This window comes from Natator depressus, chromosome 2 (assembly GCF_965152275.1).
Source record: "Natator depressus isolate rNatDep1 chromosome 2, rNatDep2.hap1, whole genome shotgun sequence".
Classification (NCBI taxonomy): domain Eukaryota; kingdom Metazoa; phylum Chordata; order Testudines; family Cheloniidae; genus Natator; species Natator depressus.
This window is the reverse complement of record NC_134235.1, coordinates 177,160,807-177,175,502: the sequence shown is the minus strand read 5'-3', so window position 1 is coordinate 177,175,502 and position 14,696 is coordinate 177,160,807. Positions and strand designations below refer to the sequence as shown.

General features: G+C 41.4%; 1 protein-coding gene across 2 annotated transcripts in view; it reads left to right on the top strand.

Moving 5' to 3' along the window:
• Positions 1 to 804: 804 nt before the first annotated feature.
• BMPER (BMP binding endothelial regulator) overlaps positions 805 to 14,696 on the top strand; it is a 190,821-nt gene continuing 176,929 nt past the window's right edge. For both annotated transcript variants that reach the window (XM_074943256.1, XM_074943255.1), the window contains exons 1-2: positions 805 to 931; positions 2,145 to 2,230. In XM_074943256.1, the coding sequence (XP_074799357.1) occupies positions 805 to 931; positions 2,145 to 2,230 (213 nt within the window). The remainder of the gene's footprint in view (positions 932 to 2,144; positions 2,231 to 14,696) is intronic.

The window sequence follows — 14,696 nt, the reverse complement described above, 5'->3', positions numbered from 1 at the left end:
GTGGAGAGGTGCGGAAGGAGGGGAGGGGGAAGTGGAGAGGTGTGTGAGGAGGGGGACGGGGGAAGGGGAGAAGTGGAGAGGTGCGGGAGGAGGGGAAGGGGGAAGTGGAGAGGTGCGGGAGGAGGGGGGAAGTGGAGAGGTGTGTGAGGAGGGGGACGGGGGAAGGGGAGAAGTGGAGAGGTGTGTGGGGAGGGGGGAAGTGGAGAGGTGTGTGAGGAGGGGGACGGGGGAAGTGGAGAGGTGCGGGAGGAGGGGGAGGGGGGAAGTGGAGAGGTGCGGGAGGAGGGGTGCGGGTGCCAGGGCTGAGCGGGGCAGGCGCTGATAGCTGCTTCCCCAGCCCCGTGCAGGCAGAGCCGAGAGGACGGACACTGACCCCCAGGTGCCCGAGCCCCCGGCGGGGCAGTGTCCCCTGCGGAGCCGGGCTCTGCCTCTCCCGCCCCCGGCGCTCTGGGGGCCCGGGGCAGGCGGAGGCGGGGGAGGTGGCCGGCGGGCTGGGGCCGGGGGCAGGAGGGGGCGGCGGCAGCTCCCTGGCAGCGCGGGCTGCCCAGCCACTCGCCCTGTCAGCGCGCGAGCCGGGATCCGCGCCCCCTGCCCAGCCCGGCGGCGCCCTGCACAGCCCACTCGGGCGGGGAAACGCCGCGCCGCCCTGGGGAGACTCAGAGCCGCAGCAGCAGCAGCGGCGGCGGCGGCAGCAGGACCCCTCCTCCCTCGCGGCATCCCCGGCCCGGCTCCCCTCCCTCCCCGGCTCCTCACCCGCCGGGAGCCCCTCTCGCCGCCGCAGCCCGGGCTCGGCTCCAGGGGACGATGCTCTGGCTCCCCAGCGGCAGGGCTCCGGCTCCGCTGCTCCGCTCCCCCGCCGCCCCCTTCGCCGCCTGGCTCCTGCTCAGCCCCCTGTGGGTCCAGATGTCTCTGGCTTCCTCCTTCCTGACAGGTAAGGGGGAGACTCGCCCCGCTCCGGTCCCGCCGCCCACAGGCAGGGGCAGGGTGAGGCGGGCGGAGAGCGGCTCTTCGCCTTGCCCCGCCAGGGCAAAGCAAAAGCGATTCACGCCCGGCTAGCAGGGGCTGGGGAAACGCGCCGGGGTTCTGCGCCTAGCAGATGCATGATCCCTGGGACGGGCTCCGCTCTGCATCCCGGGGGGACGCTTGGTGCAGGTAGAGCCGCAAGAGAAGCGGTGCCCATTTACAAAGGATTTTACTAATGACGATGGGCAACCTTGACCTGCTCAAGCCCAGAAGCTCTTTGAGATCAAACCAGATTCCCACCTCCCAGGGCTCTTGGAGTAATGACAAATCCTAATAATAAATGAGTGCCGTTGCTTTGTTTGTTGTATTATGTAGTGCATTGTTTGTTGAACGTACTAGATTTGCCTTACGTTCATTTGTTTTAAAAATGCAGTTCGGAAGAAAAGGTTCATGATAGTAGGATATAATTACATGTATTCAGGCAGGTGAAGACCTACCTGCTGCTTTCCTCCCCCCCCCCCCCCTTGAAGGACATACTTTACTGACACCTGGTGCATAAAGGAAAATGTTGAGTCAATTTCGAGTAAAACAAGCAAGACGTATTAGGTTTCAAAAAGTGATTCCAACATGAGATAATACAGGACAAATCGGGGTAGAGACCATATCTCTAATTTGACTCCTTTTGTAAATCGACTCTGATGGCAGTCTGTTCTTCATGGGTCAGAAAAAGGTGCTGTGTTGAGTTGTTGGTACTGTACTAAGGGCCTGACCCAAAGCCCACTGAAGTAGATGGAGTTATTTCCACTGATTTCAATAAGCTTTGGATCAGGTCATTTACAGAAGTATCCTATTATTAATGAAATATTCATTATTGCATCGGTCATCTGAGAGGAGAAAAAACATCTCTGCTGTAAATGGGGCACAGTAGGAAAGTCTAGATTTTGTACAGAATAAAAAGGCTAGTCAGCTCTCATCAGGATCTTATAGAAACTGCCCCTTTGAAACTGAATAGTTTCTGTGCATTTGTTTCTGGTATTCTTGGTTATTTAGAGCAGGTGAGATTTAATACTGAAGGCTAGGAGCTGTACAGGAGTTTAAAACAGAATTAGGAATCTGGATACTGAAGAGAGCCAGTGAATTAAAATTTGAAAACATATTTTTTATTTTGATTTCTATCTCAGGATCTGTTGCAAAATGTGAAAATGAAGGGGAGGTTCTACAGATACCATTTATCACAGACAATCCTTGCATAATGTGCATTTGCCTGGTAAGTTTGGATTTCAGGTAATAAGAACACTAAGGGCTGTACTAAAAGTAACTGTACAAAGAAAGGAATACATTGTATAATCAAATCTTGGGTATTTGTTGCCTTTATGCAATGCAAGGTTATCTCAGTGCTGAGCTAACTAGAAAATATTCCAGTTCGCTATCTTGGAATCATCATTTTGACTTTAAACTCATAAATGACTTTAATATGACATTGTGAGACTCACTGATTACTACATTCATCATGTGCATACATGGTGAGAATTATTTTCACAAAGTCACATGTGCTCTAGCACAAAAGATTTCTGCATAGCCAATACCTATGAGCAGAGCAAAGAGGTTGAAATGTGGAGTTTGGGGGTGCTATTGCTTTCAACCTCCACAGATACTGACTGCTGAAAAAATGGGCCAAAATGAGGGATGCAACAAGTTAGTAAAGCAAAAAAATGCAGATGATTTAAAGTCCAAAACTTTAGTTTTGAAAGTACAACACAGTATATTTTCAGGCACTCCTGACTAGACTGATTGTAATAAGAAGACAATGCGAACACACATGATACTTTTATAAAAAGTGTCATTCTGAGGATGTCACTGCCGTTTGTGCTGGGAATTCAGCTGCCATAGTCGTTAACAATTACACTACTTTGTAATCCTTTCCTGAGGAAATATCCCCTGTTCTTGCACTGGATTTCAGTGTCACAGTTAAACATTTTGGATGCTTTTTAGTTGAGCAAACCTAATGAAGTCAATTAGAGGCTTTCTATTGATATTGATGGATTTTGGATCAGGCCCAATGATAACTTTTTAGATATCAATGACAAAGGGGGGAAAAAAGAGAGGCATGGAGATGAAAGAAATAAAAGGAGAAACAAAAAATACATGAAGATGGATTTTATAATGCGTCCAAGATTTTATGTTTCCCAAATATCTGCCACACAGCTCTAACTAACAGAAAGGAGTTAGTAGCAGTGAAGAAACAATTTATGAAGAAGTTCAATGTCAGACTAAAAGTAACACATCAGGGAAAAATATTTATATTTTTAAACCTCTTTATAGTTTGTAACATTAACTAAGTCGATGCACTTTTAGAAAACATGGATTAACATAGCATGAAAACAAAGTGGATGAGCATTGCAAAAAATACTGGAAGAATTTTGACTCAAACTGGTCTAAAGCAGTGGTTCTCAACTGGGGTCCAGGGACCCCTGGGTGGCCGCAAGCAAATTTCATGGGGGTCCACCAAGCCAGGACCAGTGTTAGGCTTGCTGGGGCCCAGGGCAGAAAGCCTAAGTCCCACTGCATAGGGCTGAAGTCTGGGGCCCTGAGCAACTTAGCTTCACAGTGCCCCCTGTGGCCTGAGGTCCTGGGCAATTGCCCTGCATGCTACCCCTTAATGCTGGCCCTGGCTTTTATATGCAGAAAACCAGTTATTGTGGCACAGGTGGGCCATGGAGTTTTTATAGCATGATCAGGGGGGCCTCAGAAAGGAAAAGGTTGAGAACCCCTGGCCTAAAGAACAGTTTCTCTCAGGCAGTACATGAACTAAAAGATTTTATATCTTTCCACTAAGTGAAATCTGATAAATTACTCTTTTGCTTTTGTGACAGGATGGAACTACTCATTAGTATTAAGTGTTTACAGGATCAGGCAACTAATCTGTAAAGAAGCAAAACTATGGCATTATAAGTGACTATAAAACACTAGTTTCAATATGAGTTCTTACACAAAAATACTATGCATTTCTATAATGTCTCCCATTTAATAATCTCAAAGATCTTTACTAATATTAATGAATTTAGCCTCTGCACTAATAGCCTCAGTTTTGCAGACAAGAAATGTAAAGTACAAAAGTCTCACAAGAGGTCTGGGGCAGAAGAGGGAATCGAGGCCAGGTTTCCTAGTGCCCACTCCAGTGATTTAACCACAAGACCATCTTTTTCCATCCACAAGACTTCCCTTTGTGAGCTGATATGGAGAGTATAGTGGCAGTATTAGCAAACAAACATTTATTTTCTCACCAGAATGAAGGACAAATTACACCGTTAGTAGGACATTTTGGGGTCTGCTGACTGAGATCACTTTTAAGTTCTGGGTGGGCAAAAGATGGCTTTATGCCAGCTGTGTGACTTCTGGATTTTGAAAGCTTTAACTTACGTTCGGCTGGCAACATCCTTAAAGTGCAATTCCATGTGTTGGGATAACTGAAGTTCAGAGGTGCTCTGACTTCCCCTTTGTACTAGCAACTCACCCTACATCTGGGGCCCTGTGCCTCCTGGGGAATACATGTATGTCAGGAAAATTCCAAATCCCAAGGAAGCTGTCTTGCTTGCTGTCTGGTTTGTGCCATTGGAGTGGTGCAAAGCAGGCTGAAGGTAACTAAAAATAGTTACCTCTGCTTTCTTGTATATGGCGGCTTCGGCAGTAACTGGAAAATGTAATGGGATCTGGACTTCTGTGTCAAAACAGTGCAGTGGACTGTTCCTAACACTAAGAAATGATAAACAGGTGAAGGTGACTGTCTATATCAGAAGTTAGTAGTAACAAAGATGAAGTAAACCAACCTTCTGAGAAACAACAGTAGAAAAAATATCGTCACTGTAAATTGAAAATCTACAGGAAAAATGATTACTCACATTTTACACAAGAAGCCAAGTGTCCCTAGATGATACTGTATGTTCTACTGAATTATACCAAAAAAAAAAAAAAAGAAAGAAAAAAAAAAAGAAAGATGGTACTTATTAATGAATTTGGCTACAAAATCAGTTTGTACTAACTTAATGCTTGAAAATTAAAATGTCCAAAATATTGCTCTTTCTGAAAACAAAAGCTGTGAAACTTTGTGGACTCTATGGTTGACTAGAAGAAGTCCAGGCTTTAAAGAACATGTATGAGTTTAATGCGATATGATGGGTAAAGATATATTTGATGATATTCATATGTATACCAGCAAAGTATTGATTCAGTTCAAGGGGGTCATTTGTTTTTGCCTGCCATTAAATTCTTTAAGACTTTAGGGGATTATAGCTATAATATCAAATGTAAAATACAAGCTGCAGAAATTCCATTCTAAAAATATCTTCACAGATCTGTGGAAATCAGGTTTATTAATCTGAAAAAAAATCACCAAACCAAAAATACCCATAGACTAAAGGACTTGATCATGCCAGGTAGTACGACCTTGTAACTTTGATTCAATGGACAGAACTATAGTATTGAGGCTACTCAGGCACAGAGGTGAAACCTGGGCTAGTGAGAAGTTACATAAATATGAAGACCTATCATGTAGGATACTGGTTTGAGTTTTTCAGAGTTCAGATATGTACTTTAGACTCAAGATTTTAAAAGGAAAGTGAAAAACCGAGTACTATTACTGAATGTAAAGGGAAGCTTAGATTAGAATTTGCTAATATGAATGGTCTGTATATAAAATGTGCATGGAATATTTCAAGTTAAACTATGTTATAAGTAAAGTAAATGGGCAAGTTTAACTCAGTTTTTGTTGGTCCAGAGTTTTGGCTGAAAGTGGTCTAAAGCTGAAAATAGGCTCACATCTGATATCATAGTATTTTCTTTAAATATATATATATATACACTTCAACATAAGCTTGGAAAAGACATAAAAATGCTACAGTCTGGCAGAAATAGGTGAGAGGAGAGCCTGCATATAATTATAGTGCAAAAACTTAAAGTCCAACGGAATCAATTTATCCTGAATTAAACTTTTGAGCTCTGAATTTTTCAAAGGTGAGATGAGCTCATGGCAGCAGTGGTGGTGGTGGTGATGATGAGGATGATGATGGATGTTTGTGGTGGTGAAGAGAGCCGTGTAATTTCATTCTCATTCATCATCGTCTGCATAAACCCAAACACTTTGCCAGAAGCAAGGAGGGATCCAAGAATAACCTTATTCGTTGGCTGGAGTCAGATGGATGTAATTTTAAAGTGAAAAAAAAATTAGCATACTAGTTCAAAGGGATAGGTGAGAAGTGCCTGTTGTTCTTAATTACAATGAACTGGGTGGCTAAACCCTAGACAGGTAATGATAAATTTGTTAGTCTCTAGGGTGCCACAAGTACTCCTTTTCTTTTTGTGGATACAGACTAACACGGCTGCTACTCTGAAAGATTGCCTGATGGTTGCAGGAGCTTATCTCTCATGTATTAGACCTACAGCAAAAATGGTTCTTATGCTATCAAGAATACTAGGGTTTTAGTGTGGGGGTGGAGTATTTTTTCCCCAGGATCCGTAAGAAAAATGTGTATGTCACATATGAAATAACAGCTGATAAAAGCCAGTGGTAACCTTGACGAACCACATCTAAACCAGTTCCATTTCTTCCCCCCACTCTGCTCCCTGCCTTAAACCTGCCAGCTACACCTGAGGAGTGGTAATTGTACTTCTCAACCTTTTATCACCTAAATCCAGAAGAGAAGGAAACAAATGTGAGCCAGAAGGTCTAACCCAGTGATGGAAATCTGAGAAAAGCTTTGAGGCAGGATCTCAGGAAACTAGAAATCAGAGCTTTGCTTGGCATGAGTTTTATTTCGGCTTTTAACTCCAAATATGCAGTATAAGAATTTGACCTTTGCTGATAAAAATTATGTTAAATTCAGTGTTATAAGAACCAGTATTCCACCTAACTCAGCATGTTTTTGATCCACATATTAAATTAAACCAAACAAAAATAACCCACCCAAGAAAAAAGCAAGAAAGTTATCCTACCTGGATTTCGGGATTCTTTACCTGTAAGTATCCCAGTTGGTTTCTATTGCACAAATCCATATCTGAGAGTGGATGGCCAGCAGGAGAGCAAATGTTCAGCACATGTTTGATGAAGATGGCAGTGTTTTAGTACATCAGGATTCAATTTTTATTGTGTCAAGCTATAATGTAGCCCAGATGAATTTTAGTGGAAAAGTGTATATTAAAAAAATCATCAAACAATTATTTCATACCTATTTTATTTAATATAATTTCAATAGTTTCATCTAAAGAACCTACCGAAAGAGCATCTTTTGTCAGTTTGAATGATCCTCTCCCTTTATTACTTTATTACCTTACAAAAACAACACCACCCAAAGAAACAAAAGCGCCTCAGTCACAGTGGTTTAATAGTAACTCTCATAGACTCATAGTGAGAGAATGTTGTTTTGATCAGTATTTGAAAGGCTCTTCCTCCAGCGCAAACTTGCCCCTACATAATGCTGGGTTTTATTAGTTTTTATCCAATTTAAAAAAAAAAAGGCAAATATACATTCTGTTTCCTAAATAGAAAAATGGTGTCTGGTGCAGCTGAGTGTCTGTGTATTTTTTTGCCAGAGACGTTGGAGGCCAGTGTGTGTATATAAAGATATTGGTGGGAGCGAGGATTTACTGAAATCATAAACTAAGGTTAATTACATGCTGTAGAAACAATTTGGTTTAGTAGACTCTGCAAAGGGATGAGTTAGCAGTTAGCTCATAGACTCTACTATAATTCTGCTACCATATACAGTAAGTCAGCATAAGGCTAGATTCTGGCTTACCTGGGTGCATAGGCCAGAAAAACAGCACACAAACCAAACCAGCACTCTTTAGAAACACACGACACAATGTGGCCCATCTAGTTCCGGCTCTCCTGAAAATATATGGAGAAGTCTGCTCCTTGGGACTTCCCCAAATGGAGTTGAGGAGAGGTGTGATGTATATGTACTACCACATACAGATATGGGTACCCTAACCAAGCCACGCTGCCTGCATACAACCTCACATGTAATTTATTTTGGTTCTGAGTGAGAATATATTATGCAGCCAGACCTGTTCATAGCCAGTGTAGAGTCATAAATTATACTGCTTTTGTGACATAGTCCTTTGCGGGATCAGACCTATTTTCTGTTGTCAGCTAGTATTTGGTCTGTAATATCAGTTTAAGTTTATAAAGTGCTTTGGAATCCTCCCTGATGAAAGGCACTATAAAACTGTAAATGGTTAATTATCGTTATTTGTTATATGTTACTTGATGGAGCGAGGTTTTGATTTTTGTTATCTCTGTGCCTCACAAATTTTAAGTTGCTTCCAATAATCACATTTCTCCCTGCAGTGAGAGTGACACTGAGTCTTGCCACGTGTCTTGAAAAAAATTCAAGTACTAGGTGAATTGTGGTGAATTTCCCATTTGCCCTGCTCTCATCAGTCGGATCCATTTCAGATTGACTCATTGCTTTGCACTGCCTGGTGAGATTGCACTCCCCACAAAGATGTGTTTGCCTTTACATTTCAGTTTATTATTCTGCATCATGACATTCACTTTTGTGATTTGTTGCAACAGGATGTAATGCATCATGAGTGACACAACGTGTTTAAACTGTGCCATAAATCTGCAATAACAGATACGTGAGGCTTGAAGTAGCTATTTCACGTTATCCTTGGACTATTTGGGATAGTGAATAATTCACTACTTGCACATCACTAACAATGAATTTGCTGCACTGAGCCAAACACACAGTGCTGGATTGGTTACAGATCTTGGCACAGTCCTACTGGACAGAAGCTGACAATAGAAACGCAGCACGTACGTCGAAGATTCAGTATAACAATTATGGGAAAAAGCTTTGCTGTCGCATAAGTAAAGGCTCTGAAAACTTGAGTACAAAAGATCATAATTAAAATGAATAAATAATACGTTCAATAAATTGTGAGGGGCACAGAAATGCCATAAACTAAATGGAAAAATGTAATATAAGTTGCAAGTGTCTTTGGAACGTTTCTGTGGAAAGTACAAAATGGATCAGTCTATGTTAAGGCACTTTTTTTTAATTGCCAATAAGAACAACATTATTAAAAAGCTGGTCCAATATCAAAATGGAGTTTTAAAGGCATACAAGTATCTGTACATGGATTTGATAGGCTTTCAAGTTTCTTCCATTGAGTTGTTAAAAGTCTTTTTAAAAGTGTGGTCCTGTAACGTAATGACTCACAGTATCAGTGTTTCTGGTGTTCAGTTTTGTGCTGCCATACGGTGGGGGAAAAATATTTTTATAACTGTTTTTAGTTTCCCATCATGTTTAAATAGAAATTTTTGAGGGAAGAAAAAAGTTAATTTAAACAAAAATCAAGTGAAATGGAAACCTAGTGCTTGTGGGCGGTTGTTTGTTTTTTACATTAAGCTCATAGTCAAATAATGTCATGACAATACAAATTATATTGTGTAAAAATCTTTACTTGCATTACTAAACAGTAGGGTATTAAAAACGTATTGTACTTGTATGCAATCATCTTGTACCTCATTACATTTATAACTGCTGCCTCTCATGCTTCCTGACTTTTCCTTCTATCTGGCAGGCTGCAGCTAAAATAATGTTCCTTTTAACCTGCTCTGGCCCTTCACCTTCACTGACTCCCTGAACCTCTCTGTATCAAGCTCAAACTCATTGTCCTCACTTTCAAAGTGCAGCCTACATCTCTTCCCTTATATTGCCCTACTCCTTGACTCATGACCTATGCTGTGCTAACTCTTCTAGCTTTCATATTCATTTTGTCTCTTTCTCCCAGTCATATCTTGTGTGTGTGTGTGTGTTTGTTTGTTTCTTAGTTAGTTTGATCCTCTGTGTCTGGAACAGTGTCCTTCTTTCAGTGTGCAACACATCTTTACTCTCAGTCTTCCAATCCAGGGTGGCCAACTTTCTAATTTGTGAAAACCAGACACTGAGAGCCAGAACCTTCCCTCCCCCTGCTCCACCTCTTTCCCCATAAGGCCCCACCACCACTCATCTTCTCCTGCCCCCCGTCACTTGCTGCTCTCTCCACTTCCCTCCTGCCATCAGCTGAGCAGGGCTCTAGAGGTGGAGGGGTGATGTGGGCAGGAGGTTCGAGGGCGAGCCACACTCCAGAGGGGAGGGGTGACTGGGGCAGAACGGGGCAGGGAGAACCGCACTCCAGGGGTGACTGGGGTAGAATGGGGAGGGAGAGCCATGCTCTGGAGGTGGAGGGGTGACTAGGGCAGGATGTGAGGGCAGAACTCCGGGACAGGGCACAAAAGAGGCTGAGAAGGGGACTCAGGTCATGAGTCTGGCCACTGGCCCCACTCCTCAAATGCCACAGGCTTCAGGATCCCTCCTCCTGGATGTTGGCTGCCGGTACTTCTGTCCGCCAGAGCCACGCAGGTCCTGAGTGCTCCTCCAGCTCCAGCAGCAGCTGCTTGTCCTGCCTTCCCTATGGCAGAATGGAAGCCGACTGCAGACGGTTACTCAGGTAACTGGACTTTTGGTGTCCGGTCAGTAGTGCTGACCAGACACTGTTGGGTCCCCCTTTTTGACCAGACTTTCTGGTATAAAACCGGACACTTGGCAATCCTATTCAAATCTCTCCCTAAAAACCACCTGTTCTAGCTAGCATTCCAAAGCTGAACCCTATGCTAGTGCTATGCATTTCTCTCTCCTTATACCTTATTTTTAAATTTTAAAACGTCTTCATGCACATTTTACAATATTCCTTTTCTTTATTTGTTGTTACCCACAGTTCTTTGTCCATTCCCTATGCTCTCCCGGTCTGAGGTTGTCATTTCTTATGTTCTTCTATTTTAGACTTTTTTTTAGAAGAAGATACCACAGCGTTTTGCTCCTGTAATTGGCCAAGCAGATTGATCATGCTGTTAATTAATATTGGAGTTGGAAATGTGTTTTGTTACAGTGAAAAATGTTGATGAAAATGAAAAAAGGTTTGGTTTTTGCTGAAGTTTTTCTTGAAATGTTTTTGGATTTTTGTTGAAAAACTGAAAGCCCCACAATTTCTGTTTTTTGTTTTTGTTTTTGACAAAATAATGTACAATTAGAACTGGCTGGAAAATGCTGAATATGTCAAAATTTGGGTGAAAGATCGAAGAATTTTCTGTGGAATTTTCAGACAATTTTCCTCTCTGTTTAAACCAGAAAAATCTTGAAATTTATAAATTTCAGTAAAAAGTGAGGGAAAAAGTAGGAACCTTTTTGCAATTCCCTCCCCTTTGCTCCTCCCTATCTTTCAGCCAGTTCCAACAGTAATAAAACTAGAGATGGGGTCAGCTGTGTAATGTTCAAGTTTAGTTTAGAGTTTGGGTTCAAGGATGAATCAAGTTGAGGCCAAGTTTAATGACGTCAAAATCTCATAACCTGTTCTCATGAGTTTTCAGCCCAAAATGTGGGGAAATCAGACTCAACACATATTCATTTTTATTATGACAGCTGAGAATTTACAGAAGCTCTATAACTGTCTTGGGTTCCAGTGTTGCAAATACTTATTCAAATGAATAACTTTACTCATATGAGCAGTACCATTGACATAAACATTATTAGCATCAGGACCTTCCCTTTATCATTATTCACATACATCCTTACTATTAAGATAAAGGCAATAATATAATCTGGAAAATTTAGACTATCAAAACGAGTCCTCTATAATTTTGTCAGTCTCAGCCATGAACTATTTTCAAATAATCTGTAGAGCAAGCATTACTCACTGAAGAAATTCACAAGTAATTCTCAATAGGGAGTACATTTCAGAAAATTGCAATCTGCTCACAGACAATTCACAAACAGAAAAAAAAGAGATGATATTTGCATTATTATTTGCACACTTTATTTTTAAATTATCCACTTCCATCCCAGAGAGGTAGTGGTCAAAAACAACAGAAACACCACTCTTTTAAGACCCTCTACACTGAAATATGTACAATTTAAATTCTTTAATGATGATACCTGGTAAGGTATCTAGGTACTCAGGTCCCAATCCTGCAAAGACTTAAAACACATGCTTAGCTTTATGTACTGTGACTGTTGTTTAAAGTGAAGCACATGACTAAAACTTTATAGGATCAGGATCTTAATAATGAAATGTGGGAGTGATGGCCTGATAATTTGGATTTCTGATAATCCATAGGCTAAAACTTCTGGTTTTATTTGATCATACTCACTATTATAGACCTTAAATGTAATGGGAAATGGATAGGGCCCAAAGGCTGCAAACACTGTGCCTGATTATTCTGTTCTTCTGCTTGCTTGTGTATTTGTTTATTTATTTATGTGAGAGGGTCTAGTAGTGACTGGAGAGCTACAAAACAAGGAATTAAAGATCTTGATTGTCTTGATCTTGTGCTTTGTTTCTTTAGTCTGACTGAGTCATGGCTAGTGATTATGTATAATTGAGGAGGGGTGGAGAAGAAGACGAATTAATTGATAAACAATTGCTTGAAGGCAGGGTAATGATGGTGTTTTCATGATACCAGTTAGTGAAGCACCTGCAGGCTGTACCTTTTGGAATTCACTGCTACAGGAGGGTATCATCATGTCAAATGGCTGGAATGGATTTTAAAAAGGACCAAAATGGAATGTTGTGGCTGGAATGGATTTTAAAAAGGACCATTAACCTAACATGTAGCTGTGCAAGCTAAGACATTGACAAGGGTAATCAAATCACATACTTCAGAGTATTATTTAATGGCCTCTGGGGAAAGAAAATGTTTTTTCCTTTATAAGGCACAACTAATTTTCATGTTTATCACTTTTTTTTAACATCTGATGTTGGCTACTGCTGAAGTCAGTCTAAAAGAATTGGTGGATCAGTGATCTGAACTGGTAAATGCTTTCATGCTAAAAAAAATCATTCTGGGCTGCAAATGTAGCTTGCAATAGTTTAGCCTGGAAACAAGGATTTTTTTAAAGTAAATTTTTGAAAGAATGTTGGAAAATTTTAAAATTTTACTTTAAAATAATGAAAGAGTAACAGGTACGATTTTTTTTTTTTTTTTTGGTAAGACTTTTGCTCTAGTCTCATTAGGCATCTATGGGGAAAGGAAAAACGTTATGATGCTGAGATTTAACAAGTAGCTAGTGTACACATGCAAAAGTATGGTTTGTTTAACTTTAACATTAGGAGTTTTAGGACACAGTGCTAATGCACCATCTATACAGTTGCTGGTACATAGTTTGATGGAAGTGTGGTAAGGTCTCTAATCCCCAAACAAAGAGCTCTGTAACCCCGATGCTAGCTGTGGCAGCAGCATTAAGAATTTCCAAAATTCTACCTTCTCTTCATTACACAGGGTGATGTGTTCAATAGCCAGAGCTATGTTCAATATCTTATTGTTTATAAAAGTAGGGGTCTCTTTGTCACCCTCAAATCTCTTGGTGTGTTAAACCAACCCACATGCTGAAATGTACAAATGTCAGAGTCAAAAAAGGGAACCCTATAACAAAGGGAAGCTCACTGGAAATCAGCCATTTTTGAGGGATGAAGAAGTGTCCCATTGGCTCCTGTCTGATCACTGCTATCTGTTTTGTCCACGCAGCATAGGAAGCTTTTTAGAGATTGGCATAGTTTCAGGCATACTGAGAAGAGCTAGATGGGACTTCGCTCCATGAAAGTTCTGTGTGACTCCAGAACCAGATGTTGAATAGCACTGTTTCTAAGGATTTTAAGCATCTTTTCAAGATTTTACACTAGTCTTGTGTGTTTGTGGGTGTGATTCTTATATGACTAGGGCCCTCATTTCTTTTGGCTGAATGTTAAAACGTCTAAGGGGTTCTCATTGTTACACACCCCATTTAACATACCATTTAATGTCATCTTAAAGTTACTAAGGTCTCTCGTGCACTATTATTGTGGAATCTCTGAATTTCAGACTGACTTTTCCTCCTCCCCTTCCTTCCTGCGTTTTCCTTTCTGCTTATATAATAGTATTGCTGTGTGAATTCTGGCTCTTCAGACTAATCTGTGCCATTCCACACGGTGAAATCATTGGTGGCTGGGTTTCTAGCTCTGTGGATTTTTGGCCATGCGTAATCCCCTTTCCCGGCATTTGAGGCTTATTATTTGGGCTAACAAGATGCTATCTGCAGTCAATACCTATGTAAATATAACCAGCTAGCAAAGATCTTATTCACACCTGATATATCATACAGCCTTTACAACCATCAAGAGACATAACTGCAGGAGCCAGTTCTAAAGCAGGTTGTGTTCTCAGTCTCACAGGGCCCCTTATAGGCTGTAAGAATTGCTGGTGGTCAAGGCCAACCATGCAGATGTCTTTAAAGTGTCCCACCGGTGACCAAAAGTCACTTTGTCAAGATGACAAATGGGTTGTGCATAGCTCATTCATGCTGTTGCTTCAGTCTGATGTCAGCTCCATTTACTCGTCAAAAACAGGTATTTTTGTTACTTCCAGCAGTGCAAGTGGAGCCAGGGGTAGGGAGGAGGAAAAGGGAACACAGTCTATGAAAAATATATTTGTATTGCTTCTGCTCAATATATTATGATTATTGAGATTCATAAGCTTTAGACATTCTAGACTCTGTTTGTACATGTGTGAAAGAGAAGGGAATTTGCTTTCCAGAAGTGAGACTGGCCCTGCAGGGCTGAGATTTCAACCACTGAATTTTTCAGGCAGAACATGGTTGTGCAATATTAGTTCCTTCTTTTAGACACGGTAACTTTCTTTCCAGAGAAACATTTACAAA